The following is a 17,074-nucleotide window of genomic DNA, read 5'->3' as shown; positions in this document are numbered from 1 at the left end:
TTTTACCCCCCCCCCCCCACCTCCACAGGAAGGCAGGTGTTTGAAATTCCAGTTTAAAGTGGATCCGTGGTGAGCTTTTACTCATTGCATAATTGTGTTCCTTTCTTATTGTTATTCCTCAAGCCAAATACTTTTTTGTTTTTGTTTTAATACTCTAATTCCCTATAAACTAAATAAATCATGCCCACCGGTTTTCAGAGAGCCTTGGCAGTAGCAAGGGCTCATGGGAGCTCAGTCTGGACAGGAGGAGGGGGAGGTATTACTAGCCAGAGATTTCAGAGGCAGAGGGGAGGAGGAGGGGGGGTTAGTTTTTTTTCATAGGCTGAGTGCTCAAGATACAGATAAGCTTGCCTGTCTGTAATGTTTACAAACAACATGGCTGCTCTCATTGTATCATAGGAAGAAATAATCATTTTCTATTAAAGCTGTCTCCAGCTAGATTTGCTGTGTAAACTATCTAAACTTTAGATAAGATATATAGACAAGTTACTTGTTATAGTTAGTTTTTCATCTCGGATCCGCTTTAACATTCAAAAGGCGACAATTATTAAGATATTGTTTACCTTGCCTTTTTCAGTGGCAGTCTCCTACCGTTGGACCTCTCTTGGACCTCCCTGGTGGGCTGGCTCTATAGTCTACACTGAGGTCTGAGATTATAATCACAGATATTTCTACACCGTAATGCCTTAAATTATACTTGTACTGCTGATGAAGAACTGTTCTCAGCCAAATATCCAGTCTGCTTGTATCGGCTGAGCTGTAGGAGAATGCCAAGTGTCCAAAGAGCGATTTTTAGGGAGGGGGGTTTACAATGACAATGGCACTGTGCTACATTTCTTTTTGGACACCTAAGATGGTGACAAGGGACTGTGTAAATCAGCAGTGCAAGATGACACCTGTACAATCTGCATCTTTACAGGGGGCATGCTCAAGTGGTTACATATTAGTTGGAGGGGGCAGATCAATCTATATATATAATAGACTAAGTGCCTCAACCTTCAAACAAGAAGAAGAAGTACTTTGCATGAGAAAATTTATGCGTGATCAAACACCAAGTTTAAGGCCTCTTTTCCACGGACTGTTGAGCTGTGTGCTCAGCAAGCAGTTACCAGGCAGCAGCAAGCAGTTACCAGGCAGCAGCAAGCAGTTACCAGGCAGCAGCAAGCAGTTACCAGGCAGCAGCAAGCAGTTACCAGGCAGCAGCAAGCAGTTACCAGGCAGCAGCAAGCAGTTACCAGGCAGCAGCAAGCAGTTACCAGGCAGCAGCAAGCAGTTACCAGGCAGCAGCGAGCAGTTACCAGGCAGCAGCGAGCAGTTACCAGGCAGCAGTGAGCAGTTGTGAGAGTTTGAGAGCCATTTCACTGCCTATTCACAGTCCATGGAAAAGAGGCCTTACCCTAGCAAGTCTGACATTGCAAATCTGGCCTAATTGGATATTCATGAGGCAATGCTCATGCAAATGCATGCACAAACCAATACCACAAAGCAGTCACCCTGCTACATGCTACATTAGCACTATCCGGCTTAGTGCACACCAGAGCGGTTCGGCAGCGTTTTGCGATCCACTTGCGGCTGCGGATACGCTTGGGTAATGTATTTCAATGGGCTGGTGCACACCAGAGCGGGAGGCGTTTTGCTGAAACGCATACTCCCGAGGTGAGGCATTTTTTTGGATTTCGGATGCGTTTCTGCCTCAATGTTAAGTATAGGAAAAACGCAAACCGCTCTGAAAAACGGCAGTTCAGAGCGGTTTTGCAGGCGTTTTTGTTACAGAAGCTGTTCAGTAACAGCTTTACTGTAACAATATATGAAATCTACTACACCAAAAACGCTTTACAAAACCGCAAAATGCTAGGTGAAATGCTACAGAAAAATAAGAAAAAGCGTTTCAAAATCTGCTAGCATTTTGTGGATCTGCTAGCAGTTTTTGGTGTGCTCCAGGCCTCCAGAGCGCAACGGGGAGGATTCCCAATGCCCCCTTTTTATACAACTGGGGGGACCGCAGGGTCCCAGGCTCTCTCACTGCCTGGAAACCACAGCGGCACCCCGGAGGGGGAGGCTGGGTGGCGTGGACGACCCCCCCCCCCCCCAAGTTTGGCCAGCGCCGGGGAGAGCCGTCTGCACCCACCTCCCAATATTAACAACAGGCACTTACCTTAACGTCCATTGCGTTCTGCTACATGCGCATTAATTTGGGGGCACCACATGAGAAAGGAGAGAAGCATGGGTCACCCCGAGCTTTAGAGCTCAGGGCTGGCTCACATACAGCACTCCAGAGGGGGGGGGGAGGACAGGCGCACTCACTCCAGGGTTCACACCACCGGAGCAAGCCATCCACCACCTGCCTCCAAAGGATACAAACTGCACAAAATGCTTTCCATGAGAAAATTAATGCGCATGTAGCAGAACCCAATGGACATTAAGGTAAGTGGCTGTTTTTAATATTAGGAGGTGGGTGCGGACGGCTCTCCCCAGCGCTGGCCACGCTTTTGGCAGCTACGCCACCCAGCCTCCCACTCCGGGGTGCCGGTGTGGTTCCCAGGCAGCGAGAGAGCACTTTGCAGTATTGGTTTTTTGACTCTGCATAGTTTGGCATGCGAAAGCAAATACATATTTGCATGAGCATTGCCTCATAAATAGCCAATTAGGCCGGATTTGCAAAGCCAGACTTGCTAGGGTTAAACTTGGTGTTTGAGCACGCATACATTTTCTCATGGAAAGCCTACTTCTTCTTGCTTCAAGGTTGAGGCACGTACTCTATTAGATAGATAGATGCGGCGTATGCTACGACGCGGGTTGGCTAGTATGTTTATAATTATTTAGTAGGTATGCCATGCCGGTCATGTTTTGGTGAATACAGACAAACCAATTAAATGGGGCAGCACCATCTTTCTGGTTACCTAATTCTGCCTCTCCCATGTTGTGTCCTTAGAGCCATCAGAGGTACATTCAAAAACACTGGATTATAAGGTTTGCAAGTGAAAGGTATTACCCATGAAAGTTGTGGATATCTAAAACTGTACTATATTTTTTTCAATCACCCCCCCCCCCCCCCAAAAAAAAACAAAATAAAATCCAAAAGCTCCTTAACTGACTAAACTATGCCAAGTATAATTTAGACTCTTTAAAACCAGTGTTATTGGAAAGTGTTCGGCATCACATAAGCAAGAAGTTACACCCACAATACATCATGGGACAATATGCAAATTAAATCCCCCCTAACAAACCCCTAGTGGTTTTGGCTCTTCATGACATCACTGAGTATTCTGTAACACCTCCCCCTTTTTGCATAAGTTGTGGTCGGCGATCCTGACAGATCACACCTCCCCCTTTTTGCATAAGTTGTGGTCCGCGATCCTGACAGATCTGGCTAAAAAAGTCTTTACCATTACCCTAAACAGGATACTGATGTCATTTTGGGTAACTTTACTTGATTATAACTGCTTCAAAGAAATAACAAAACAAATGTGATCATGATCTACACCAGAGGGATGTCATGTGATTTGGATCATTAGCCCCCTTGTATGGGCTCTGTAGCCCTTTTGCTGCCGATGTCAGTTGAAAGGGAAACTGCTCAGTATAACATGTAAAAGTGACATAACTAGAAACACACCACAAAACACTACGTTTTTCTTTGCAGAAAATAACAATCTGATCCCAGCACTGATCACAACCAATGTACTGTATACTGTATATGCCTTTATTAACAAACTATGTATTGCCTGTGCCCAGAAGTAATGCAATCCAAAATATTACATCCCATACATGTATGCATATGTAAAACAAAAATATTGAAAAAAAATGATAAATAAAAAAGTAAAAAATGTTTAAATCACAGGGAGTATGTTGTGTTGAGTCAGAAGCCACATGGAGATAGGCTGTATGACATGGCTACAGAGAGGTGTGAGGAAGACATGTACCACCAATGAAAGTAGGTGATGTATGACGTTTCTGCTGTCACCACCACACTCATATTAGAAGCAGGTCTCCTCATTTCCCCCCTCCCCCTCCCCCAAACCACCTCAGCAGGGGTTAAGGGTGCTGTTGTTACCCACCTGAATATGGTGATCCTCACTATTAGCTGCTAACTGCCACAGAAAAGTGGCAATCACAAATTACCGGCAGAAATTAACTATAATTCTATTCACTATAGCATCATGCTACGGGTAGCACAGTGGTGTAGTGGTTAGTGCTCTTGCCTTGCAGTGCTGGGTCCCCGGTTTGAATCCCAGCCAGGTCAACATCTGCAAGGTGTTTGTATGTTCTCCGCGTGTCTGTGTGGGTTTCCTCCGGGCACTCTGGTTTTCTCCCTTATCCCAAAAACATACAGGTAAGTTCATTGGCTTCCACATAAATTGGCCCTATACTATGATATATGCACTACACAATACATACATAGACATACAACTACAGTAGGGATTAGATTGTGAGCCCCTGAGGGACAGTTAGTGACAAGATAATACACTCTGTACAGCGCTGAGTAGTATGTTGTCGTTATATAAAGACTAAACATAAATAAATATATTTCTAGCCGACAGGCTGTTTGATGTATAAATATGCCCCTTTAGTTTGTAACAATGCAGCTGCAGCAGTCTCAGTCAATGGCCTCAATTCACTAAGCTTAACTCCTGTCTTTAATAACTCTTCTAGAGTTGTTACCATGGTGATAAGGCATGTAGTATTCAGGAAACATTTTACCTCAGGCAAACCTAAAGTTAACTCTTCTGTCTTTAAGTTAACTCTTTAATCCTTAAAATAACTCCAGAGTTAAAGACAAGTTCATTAACTGCATGTGAAAATAACTACAGAGGAGGTAAATTAACTACAGAAGAGGTAACTTAAGGAATGAAGAGATAAGATAACTCTCTCACTGTGTGGAGGTAAGTTTTCTCTTGCCTTATTATCTCCAGCATGATCTTAGTGAAATTGAGGCCAAAGTCTGTTGTGAACACTTTACACTGCTAACTGAGAGAGATGTGTATGTTACATATACAGTATGATACATGTCACATACCTTGCCACACATACTGTATGACAAGAACCTACTGCTTGTAGTACCGTATGTAACCTGTTCCCCTGCCATGTGCAGGCTTCCATTTCTACCAGGACATGTTTGGCTGTGAGCTGAGAGATGATGGAACCATTGTTGGATATGATCAGTTTGGATATGATGGGAGGGATTTCATTTATCTGGACACACAGAGTTGGCTCTATATTCCCATCATGGATGTGGCACAGACCACCACAGAGAGATGGAACAGCCCGGAGGTCAGAGAGGGGGAGATGCACAAGCACTTTGTGGAGAATGACTGCGTGGCATATCTGAAGAAATACATTGACCATGGGAAAGAAGATCTGGAAATAAAAGGTACAGAAATGATGTATAGAGTATAACCAACACGATATAACCATGCTACTGTAGAGCTGTACAATACTGTGCAAAAGCAGTTGTGAAAAAAATCCTATAAATATAGAATGGTTTCACAAACAGAAGAGTGAAACCTAAATCAAATTAATATTTGGTGTAGTAATATTAAGTGTAATATAGGTACACTTGCACACAGGTCTTTTAGGAAGCTAGCAGGTAGGCTGTTCAAAAGTAATTTTGGAGTAGTAACCACGGATAAGTATGGCAATGCTTAGGAGAACTCATGGAGAAGTATGTGATCAGTTTGATCAGCTGATAAATTTGTAAGGTTCTGATTTGCTTTGATGACTTCCAGCTAGGGTCGGGGCGGAAAACCGCAGCTAAGAGCGGTGATCCCGACCTCTGCTCTGGGTAGCCGCCGGAGGCTAAATGCAGAGAAATGCGCGCAGCGGGAACGTATCTGCAAACCTCCCGGGGATCCCAACGTTGGCTGGCATTCTTCTTCCTCTCCTCCGAGGCTCTACTTCCTGCAGGTGAGATCGCTGGCTGTCGTCATGACAACAGCCGGCAATTTCACTTTAGAGTTGCAGCGCCACCCGGAGGATGGAGGCTTAAAGGGAACCAGAGACGAAGCTAATGAAAAAATAGGAAAAGATGTTATACATACCTAGGGCTTCCTCCAGCCCCATAAGCCTGGATCGCTCCCACGCCGCCGTCGTCCGCTGCCTCTATCCCCGCTACCGGGTCCCGTCACTTCCGGCGGATGCGGCCAAATTTCCGCATGCACAGGGGCTCCCTCCATATCCTTACGCATGCGCCTGTGTAGTATGGAGGTTGCATGCGTAAGGATATGGAGGGAGCCCCTGTGCATGTGGAAAATTGGCCGCGTCCGCCGGCAGTGGCGCACTGCGCTTGCGTCGACTGGCCAAAAGTAAGGGACCCGGTACCGGCGGATAGAGGTAGTGGAGGACGGCGGCGTGGGAGCGATCCAGGCTTATGGGGCTGGAGGAAGCCCCAGGTATGTATAAAATCTTTTTCCCAACGTCTCTGGTTCTCTTTAACTGCAGCCCTGGAGCCAGGGAGGTGAGTGATTACCTGGGTTGCTGCAGATCTCCCTGGCAGCATGATTTTTTCCAGGTTTTAGGGTCTGAAAGGGTGCAAAAAAAATTGCACCGCTTTTAGAACCTAAAATCCGGAAAGAATCAGAACGCCAAGGGGGTTAACACATGATCATGACCAGCAAATCAGAGCCTTACAATTCTATCAGCTGATCAAACTGATGACATGCTTCTCCATGAGTTCTCCTAGGCATTGTCATCCGTAACCACAGATCTTAAGTGGATGTAAGTTGGCTCAAACCCTTCTGACTCTTTAGGATACCCAGGCACACTTGATGTTAAGATCCGGGCTAAGGATGAGCAAGAACAGTTCAGAGAAAAGCGAAACTGTCCCAGCATGAACAGTTCATCTTGAATCCCCAGTATGCTTTAAAATGTTTGCCTGGGGAAAACCTTGCTGATGTAGTATAACCACATCTAAAGTGAGATGTTTATGGAGGCTGCCATATGAATATCCTTTTGAAAAATACCAGCTGCCTGCCATCCTGCTGATCTTTTGGCATCAGTAGTGTCTGAAACACACACCTGAACCAAGAATGAACATGAGGCTAATCTGGTCAGATTTCAGTCAAATACATCCAACCTGCATGCTTGTTCAGGGTCTATGGCTAAAAGTATTAGAGACAGAGGATCAGTAAGACAGCCAGGCATTGTTTAAAAGGAAATAAATATGGCAGCTTCCATATTCCTCTTACTTAAAGGGAACCAGAGACGCCATACTAATAAAAAGAAAAAAAGATTGTATACATACCTGGGGCTTCCTCCAGCCCCATACGCACGGATCACTCCCACGCCGCCATCCTCCGCTTCCTGGATCCGCCGGTACCGGGTTCCGTCACTTCCGGCGGACGCGTCCAATTGTCCGCATGAGCAGGGGATCCCTCCATACCCTTACTTGTGCGGCTGCGCAGTATGCAGCCGCACGCGTAAGGGTATGCCGGGAGCCCCTGTGATGCGGACAATTGGCCGACTGGCCGAAACTATGGGACTCGGTACCGCCGGATACAGGAAGCGGAGGACGGCGGCGTGGGAGCGATCCGTGCGTATGGGGCTGGAGGAAGCCCCAGGTATGTATAAAATCTTTTTTCTGGGGCCTCTGGTTCCCTTTAACCTCCTTAGCAATAACCCTGAGCTAGACTCATGGTAGCCGCCGGAGGTTTCTGCAGAGCATAGCATTTCACTCACCTTCCGGGGGATCCAGACGTTGGCCGCCATTCTTCTTCCTCTCCTCCAAGGCTCTGTTTCCCCCTGGTGAGATCGCCGTTTGTCGTCATGACGACAAGCCGGCAATCCCACTATAGGGTTACAGCACCCCTGGAAGACAGAGGGAGAACTGCAGCGCTGAGCCCCAGGGAGGTGAGTAAGTGCAGGGGCTGCTGCAGGCTCTCTAGGGGTATGATTTTTTTCTTGCTTTTAGGGTATAAAAGCTAATGAAAAAAATTGTATCACTTTTAGACCCTAAAATCAGGGAGGAATCATACCGCCGGGGAGGTTAAGGTGTCTGTGTGCCTAGTTGCTAATATGCTTAGTCCATGGTGTATGACCTGTGATGGGAAGCCATCTTCCACATCTTCACCCTAGTTGCAGAGTCTAGCTGTTCCTCAAGTTTTATGCCTCCTACATATGGATTTTTTGTTCAGTGAATGACTGTGTTTCAACCCCAATGAAAATGTATAAATATATGAAAATATATAAATGACTGACAGTATTGCATTTTTTTTTCTTACAGATCCCAACCCTAACCCCCCCCCATATCCATCTCAGGGCCGCCTGATATTGGATAACTGTACTTTCCAATTGCACATGAAAGCCCCGCCCCTGGCTATGTAGAGCTGCAAGAGAACCAGGTGCCATCCTCCTCTCTGCTTCTTCCTGCTGCCATTGGCTGCTGATGCAAATCACCTGACACACATCAGGTCACATGACAAGCATCTGGACTTGTGGAGGATGCAGCAGAACAGCCAGCGGCTGTAAGGAGCAGAGAGGAAGATGTTGTTTGGTTCTCTGATGCTCTGCATAGCTGGGGAGGAGACAGAGGCACACACTCCCGTGGCACCCGGGTAATCCAGTTGCTTGGGAGAGTCTGTTGCCTGAATGCCAGATAGCAGGGGTTTTACTGTAAATTTATATTTCTGAAATCATAAGGTGGCCATACATGGTACAATTTTTCAATTAGATAATTTAGTTTGATTATTCCATTAGATCGAATATAAAGATTTTTCCAGCATGTCCGATCATTTTTCCAGAAAAAATGGGATAATCGTTCGAATTTCTTGATCGAAAAAAAAAATATTTTCAACTTTCATTCAATTCGATCATTTAGATCGAATAAACGGGAAAATCGAACATTTTTATTGTACCGTGTATGGCCACCATTATTTTACAGCATTACAGCTCTTTCGATCTCCCCATAGTGTTCACTCTCACTTCAATAGTCAGGAAAGAGCACACAAAACTAAATGTCTGAAGATTAAATAGGGAACCCTCATTATGTTGTGTAATTCTGTTCTAGTCATGTGAACCTGATGTAATACACCTGTGTGTGATTTGAACTATTTTACTGTAAGTGGGAATATAAATATCGATGTCCTGACTCATTCCCCACCAGAAATTGCATGTTTGTAGAATTAAATAATATTTTGGACAATCTTTCCTTTGGTTTTAATTGTTTGGTTATATTACTTCAGTATTGTTAACATTGAGATGAAATATCCATATGTCTATGAATGTTATGAAAACACACTGGCTTTCATAGGTGTCCTCATTTCCACACGACTGTATAGTACTGTGCAAAAGTTTAAAGGTGGCCACTAACGGTCCAATTTCTAACGAAAAACTGTTCGAGCGATCAGAAATTGTGATCGGACGAAAAATCGTTCACTACACCATCAACTAACCAATCATTGCTTCCTATCTATCACGACCAACAAGAAAATCCAAATTTTGGTTCGACGAAAATTCAGTCGGACGATTGTTTTTTTTAATCGTTGATTATTGATTGTGCCCATCAACTGAGATTATTTACAACCAATCCGATCAGAATTTCTGATCGCTCGAACGATTTTTCGCTAGAAATTGGACGGTTAGTGGCCAGCTTTAGGCAGACCTGATCAGACTTGTTGAAAATGATCTTTTCGACCCAACGGGAAATTGCATGTTGTGTACCAGGCATAAAATAGAACCCACAGCTCAGCTGATTTTTAACTGCAGATTGTGGTTCTAGTCAACGTTGCCATCACAATGAATTGAACATCATCAGTCTATTTAAAGGAAAGTGGCAAATTATTATTATTATTATTATTATTATTTAGTATTTATATAGCACCGACATATTACGCAGCGCTGTACAGTGTATATATATATCTTATCACTAACTGTCCCTTAAAGGAGCTCACAATCTAATCCCTACCATTGCCATATGTCTATATTATGTAGTGTAAGTACTGTAGTCTAGGGCCAATTTTTAGGGGGAGCCAATTAACTTATCCGTATGTTTTTGGAATGTGGGAGGAAACCGGAGTGCCCGGAGGAAACCCATGCAGACATGGAGAGAACATACAAACTAAAGAAGTGTTGATAAAATAGTCCTGGAATCAGTCACTTCTGTGCTTCTATGATTTCTACCAGTAGATTCAATCACTCTGTTCAAATCTGCTGGTTATCTAGGCAAGACTCCCAAACACTGCAGGGTGGCCCCTTGTGCGTGCCCTAAGTGGCTGCAGTTCTTGAGCGCTTTGAGTCCAACAGGAGAAAAGAGCTATACAAAAGTTAGGATTATTATTATTCTTAGGATTATTATGACGCAACAATCTGTATCAAAGGTAATTTGGCAGCAGCAGCAGTGAAGGGGTCTGAATATGTTAAGAGGGTCCCAGCGGTGGAACAGTTGGCATCAGGAATATTTGCTAAGGTAAATATATAATTTTATTTTGCTTCAGGTTCACTTTAAGACCGTATGTTTACTGTGGAAAAAGTGAGCATAGATTGTGAGAAGGTGGGGGCGGTAGTTGGTCAGGGGGCAGCTGGTTATAGTTGGCCTTGGGCGGTAAAACGTACAAATCCGGCCCTGCAACCATGGGAGCCCGGCATCTTATCTGGACAGCTTATTCAGAGAGGGAAGAGGGCTTACCACAGGGTTTCACTGCATTCTCCTCAGATATATCAGCCATCCCTGGGAGCCCCGCATCTTATCTGGACAGCTTATTCAGAGAGGGAAGAGGGCTTACCACAGGGTTTCACTGCATTCTCCTCAGATATATCAGCCATCCCTGGGAGCCCCGCATCTTATCTGGACAGCTTATTCAGAGAGGGAAGGGGTCTTAGCACAGGGTGCCAATGCATTCTCCTCAGACACTTCATCAGCCATCCTTGGGAGCCCCGCATCTTATCTGGATATCTCGTTCAGAGAGAGAAAACCAGCAGCTGCAGTAAGCAGAAGTTTATATTTTTTGCAGGTCCGATTGGCTAAAGTAGACACAAGGGGTTAATATATCATGGGAGGTGGATATTACAAATACACCTATGCAAATAAGCTGATCCACTGCCTCTCAAGCTGTCAGTGAAGGAAAGGTCTTCAAGGCAAGTTTATAAAAAGAAAGGAAAAGCTAAGCAGGGAGAGCTTTACAGTAGTGCTTAGGAACACCTGGGCAAGCTATACCCATCGCAATAAAAACAAATAGTATTGATTTGTTCTTTAAGGCTTCCAAAATAAATGGATCTGCATAGTTAAAGAGACTCTGAAGTCTCCTAAAAATCCTGTTTTTATTTTAAAAATGTGTTTAACATTACTGTCCTACCTAAACTGGCGCGTCCCCGCCGGTGTACACTATCTAAATCCCCCCTAACTCCCCCCTCCCTCTCCCCCGCAAAATCCACGACTTTCTTGGTCATGGATTTTGCTGCTGTTGGAGGCAGAGCTTTGAGTTGCAGCTCTGCCTCCATGCACGTCTATCAGCGGCTGATCTCCGCCTCTCCCCCGCCCCTCTCAGTGAAGGAAGACTGAGAGGGGCGGGGAGAGGCGGCGATCCAGGCTTACAGATGCGCTATGAGCTGCGGGTCATAGCTCTGCCTCTCACGGAAGCACTGCCAGGATTGCCCCCCGGGGAGTTAGGGGGGATTTAGTTAGATTACAGTGGTGGGGATGCAGCGGTTTAGGTAGGACAGTAATGTTAAACACATTTTTAAAAGATAAATAGGATTTTTACGAGACTTCAGAGTCTCTTTAAAGCCTAGCTAAACTGACACATCATATATAGTACTCACCCTACATAAAATCTGCCTGCACCAAAATGTAACCTAGCGGGATGAGCCTGATTCATCATTTAAAAAAAAAACTTGCTGCTGTCAGTATGGATGAGTCAGGCTCATCCGACAATTCCCTGTACTCACCTGCGGCATGCATAATCCAATTTGCGGACATCCCAGCTTCATCTCTGTTACTTCCCCAGCGCCCTTCACTTGTTCACCAGCGGTAATCTTGTTTTTCTGTGGTGGTCCCTCAGTATCCCTCAGTGATGACATGGCAAGTCCAAGTGATGGCGCTGCATGCGCCCCCTGGTGTCGGGCGCACATAGTCATCACATCTGGCGGAAAATTCCATTCTGTCTGTATTGTACTCAATACAAACATCTATAATGGATCCAATAAAAAAAAAAAAATGAAAAAAATGCTATGGGCAGCACTACTGCCCATAGCAGCAATCATTACAGTGAAAAAAAAAGAAAATTATAAAAATTACAAAAAATAAGTAATTTTTAAACTGTATACATGTTTGCGGACAGCTTGCAAGACCAAAACTTGCAAGTAATCCGCAAAACATCTTACTATATAGAGAAACACAGGAATGGGGGGAGGGGGAGTGATCTAAAAGCTCAGAGGGGAAAAAAGCACAGAGACAATGCAAGCCCTGATGGTGCAGTAAGTCACAGAGAATATAATAAGTGAAAATTGTAGAATGTTGTTCTGTCAAAGAGAGGTTGCAGACTGACAGCCAATTACTGCAGGCAGGTGGAGATGAACAAACCCGACTCCACTCGAGTATCCAGACCAGCTGCATGCGGTCATGCTCTTTATACAAAACCGCTAAAAATGGTTCCAGGCATGGCAGAGCTAACTAATAAGCCAAATAGAACACCCCTCCAAAAGAAAGAGGCACTAGAGGATCAATAAAACTAGGTTAAAAACACATAAAATAGAAACAAGTGAGGTAGCTTAGCTCAATAAAGACAAATTCATGAGGCAAATGAATTTTAATAAGCACTGACAACACGTTTTGTGGCTCTATGCCCATTTCTTCTAAAATCATCAGATACAAGACGCTCAGTGCACAAGCACTAATAAAATACATATTCATATACATAATAATAATAATACAGTACACTAAAATTCAAGTATCAGACCTAACGCACCACATCCTAATATCTCTGATACTTGAATTTTATTTTACTATTGAGTGTAATTTTTTATTATTTTTATTATTATTATTATTATTATTATTGAGCACCGAGCGTCTTGTATCTGATAATATTAGGCACTTTATTTGGCCTGAGGATTAGACCCACAAAACATGTTGCCAGTACTTATTACAATTCATCATCCACATGAATTTGTCTTCATTGAGGTAAGCTACCTCATTGCGCAATGTTAGGGGCAGCTGTACAGCTAAATACTTGGCTGAGGTGGTGCTGAACAATCACCTTGGCTGAGAATTATCTAGTGCATAACAGTGCTTAAAGGGAATCAGAGACGAAGCTACTAAGAAAATAGGAAAAGATTTTATACATACCTGGGGCTTCCTCCAGCCCCATAAGCCTGGATCGCTCCCACTCCGCTGCCTCTATCGCCGGTACCGGTTTCCCGTCACTTCCGCCGGACTTCCGCAATTGCAGGGACTCCTTCCGTATCTTTACGCATAGGCCTGCGCAGTACGGAGGGAGCGCACTGCGCTTGCGTCAATTGGCCCGACTGGCCGAAATGACGGCACCCGGTACCGGCGGATAGAGGCAGTGGAGGACGGTGGCGTGAGAGCGATCCGGGCTGATGGGGCTGGAGGAAGCCCCAGGTATGTATAAAACTGTTAGTTAGTTTGTCTCTGGGTCTCTTTAAGTCTAAAATTGCTTTTCTCATTTACTCAACTAACTAACAACATCCCTAGGACTCAGCTCCTGGAGTACAAGCAGAGCCAGGATGAGAGCCGTGTCCCACTGGTAGTCACCTACAACCCACGCCTGGAAATCTTAAGAAACATTGCAAAAGAACTTCATCCTGTTCTACACAAGGATCAGAGACTGAAAAAGATATTGCCTGAACCTGCCCTCCTAGCGTTCCGACAGCCACCCAATCTTAAAGAGAATCTGTATTGTTAAAATCGCACCAGTGCGTTAGGGGACATCTCCTATTACCCTCTGTCACAATTTCGCCGCTCCTCGCTGCATTAAAAGTGGTTAAAAACAGTTTTAAAAAGTTTGTTTATAAACAAACAAAATGGCCACCAAAACAGGAAGTAGGTTGATGTACAGCATCTCCACACATAGAAAATACATCCATACACAAGCAGGCTGTATACACCCTTCCTTTTGAATCTCAAAAGATCATTGTGTGTTTCTTTTCCCCTTCTGCTCTCATGCACTGAAGTTTCAGGCTGCTCTTTTCTTCTTGCAAACAGCTTTGCCCTTGTCTGTAATCCTCAGTATGTGAAAGCCCAGCCAGCTCAGAGGATGATTTATCCAGCTTGTAAAAGATAAGAGAGAAGAGAGAATCTGCCATAATCTAAATAATACACAGGCAGTGTGCAGAGAGGGGCCTGGGAGGGGGAGTTCATAGCAGTACCACAACACTGAAGAACTTGGCAGCCTTCCAGACACAGGCCGACAAGTCTGACAGGGGAAAGATACATTGATTTATTACAGAGACTGTTATAGTAGAAAGTGCTGCAGTAAGCCAGAACACATTAGAATAGCTTTTGGAACTTGTAGGATGATAAAAAACAGGATGCAATTTTTGTTACGGAGTCTCTTTAAGCAGATGATAGTGAGGAGTTCCTTAAATAGGCAAGAACAGAATGGAACATTCCCCTGCCGAGGGAAAACGTGTGGGACCTGTGAACACATCCATTCCACTGACAGGATACTAATACCAGGTACACAACAGGAATACAAAGTACAAGGCACCTTTTCCTGCGACTCATCTAATGTGGTATACCTGATCATGTGTGCAAAATGCCCCAAAGGAATTTATGTGGGAGAAACAAGTCAACCACTGCGTGATCGCATGACACACCACAGATCCACTATTAACAGCAGGAAAAAGGATATTACAAAATATACTGATCTCCCAATACCAACACACTTTTGTTTACCTGGACACAGTTTAAGCGATTTTCGCGTCACTGTATTAATGGGTGGCTTCAAATCGGGAAACATGAGACTAACACAAGAAACAAAGTTTATACATTGGTTCAAAACTGTAAAAGATGGTTTAAACAAGGACTCTAACTTCTTGTGCTGGTACGATGGGTTTTAAATGCCACAAGTCTTTTAATTTTAATTTTTCTATCTTTTCATTCATTTTTGTGCCATATGCTGTGTAAGATGGAATTCACTGTCACTATTCATTTTATTTGCTTTCAGGTGCTGGCTTTAAATGCCACAATTCTCTTATGGCCCATACTCACGGGCAACTTCTAGGGCCTGTCGCCAGCACACGTGAGCGTGTGGGCGACAGGCCGGCGACAGCTCCTCGCCAGGTCCCTCCGCGTACACACGCGGAAGAGGGACCAGCGGCGCGACGGAAGCTGTCGCCGACGTTCCTCCTCCCCCCGCCGGAACCTCTGTATACTTCAATGGAGGTTGCTGTCGCTAGTCCGCGTACTCACGCGGACTAGCGACAGTTGCGTCGGAGTTGCGGCGGCGACTGTCGCCAGGCGATTGAGCAGTTCAATCGCCTGGCGACATCAGCGACGGGCGACAGTTTGGGGTGCGCGCCCGTGCAACAGCGCATACTCACGGGCGACCTGTCGCCGCAACACGCGCGTGCCGTGTGTTGCGGCGACAATTGTAGCCCGTGAGTATGGGCCATAAAGCTTAGAATTAATGGTGCATGTAACCAGGCCAGTCACCATTTGAATTCGGAATTTACGATGTCTCCCCATCACCAGAGTCTGCTTTATGTCATGTTGAGGATTCTATTGATCTTATCAGTTTAGATAGGATGCCTGGGAAAGCCTCCTCAGTAACAGTTGAGGCATCTAATTACATTTATGTTTGCTAAAGAATGTTTCTCCTCTGTATGTCAGTGTATATAAGCTGTGTTTTTCAGTTTTGGTCAGGAACCAGTCCGACGAAGGCTTTTTATAAGTCGAAAGCTCACTGTTTATCCATCTCTAAGTTAGCCAATAAATGGTATCATTCTGATTCAAAACTTTTGACTCAACTAACCCCTGAGCCACATTTTTCACAGAAACACACCAGCGCAGCTTCATTACATCAAGATCTCAACCTAAAATTCTTTTGTCCTGGAGTACATAAAATTGACGTTGTATTTTGATTTTTCTCTTTCCTCTACTGTCAGTGCGTCCGGAGGTGAAGGTGTGGGGCCGTCAGCAGCCAGACGGGGTGACAAGACTTCAGTGTCTGGCGTACGGGTTTCACCCCCGAGCTGTGGATGTGAAGTGGGTGAGGAATGGAGAGGACCATATTACTTCAGATGAAGCCAGTCCCATCCTCCCCCATCCTGACGGTACCTATCAGACCAGAGTCAGCGTGGAAGTGCCAACAAGGGAGGGCGACACTTACTCCTGCCATGTGGAGCACAGCAGCCTGGAGGAGACATTTATAGTCCAGTGGAGTAAGTAATATCCATAAAAGTATTTTGAGGTGAATAGTTAAATAGTTAAAAAGTTTGAAGGTTAGAAATGGTTTTAAAGCATTTTGAAAGGCACTTCCAGTTTTTTTATCCGGATACCCGAATAGGTCGGGTACCCGCGGATAATGCGGCCGGATATCCCAGTTCATACAGATATCTGAAAGGTCGGATCCGGATATCCAAACCGGATCTGGATATCTGGGTACCCGGATCCGGATCAATTCGGGTTTTAGAAAGTACTACCAGAGCATCCCTGGCACTGAGCCGTACGTACTTGGGTTTTTCCCCCCGAGCGTGTGCGCTGGCTCAGTGCTACTACGTAGTGTGAGTGAGCTCTGTGGAACTTTTGGGGTCCCAGCTAGAGATGAGCGTAATGACCTAATTACGATTTTGCGAAATTTCGCGTAATTAGTGTAATTACGATTATGGCCGTAAGTACATAATCGTAATAAAGAAGGATTTCGCGAAATTTCACGTAAGCGTAATTTTCGCGTAATTTTCGCATTACAGTCGTATCATGCCGTAATTTCGCATTAAACGCTACCGTAATTTCGCGTTAAACCGTAACGCTCCGTATAATATAAAAAAGCCGCCGACTTTAAGGGTTAATAGCAAAGCCCCCTTAAATGCTAAGAGCCTCAAATTTGGAGAATATATTAAGGAGATCAGGAGGAATAAGAGGAAAAAATTTTTTTTCAAAAAGACCTTATAGTTTTTGAGAAAATCG

The 17,074-nt window shown here is 44.6% G+C and overlaps 1 protein-coding gene across 2 annotated transcripts in view; it reads left to right on the top strand.

The window, feature by feature from the left end:
* Positions 1–17,074, top strand: part of LOC137528092 (major histocompatibility complex class I-related gene protein-like) — a 94,407-nt gene that overhangs the window by 41,035 nt on the left and 36,298 nt on the right. For both annotated transcript variants that reach the window (XM_068249356.1, XM_068249355.1), the window contains exons 3-4: positions 5,090–5,368; positions 16,054–16,329. In XM_068249356.1, the coding sequence (XP_068105457.1) occupies positions 5,090–5,368; positions 16,054–16,329 (555 nt within the window). The remainder of the gene's footprint in view (positions 1–5,089; positions 5,369–16,053; positions 16,330–17,074) is intronic.

Source organism: Hyperolius riggenbachi, chromosome 8 (assembly GCF_040937935.1).
Source record: "Hyperolius riggenbachi isolate aHypRig1 chromosome 8, aHypRig1.pri, whole genome shotgun sequence".
Lineage (NCBI taxonomy): Eukaryota > Metazoa > Chordata > Amphibia > Anura > Hyperoliidae > Hyperolius > Hyperolius riggenbachi.
This window is presented reverse-complemented; position numbering and strand designations above follow the sequence as displayed.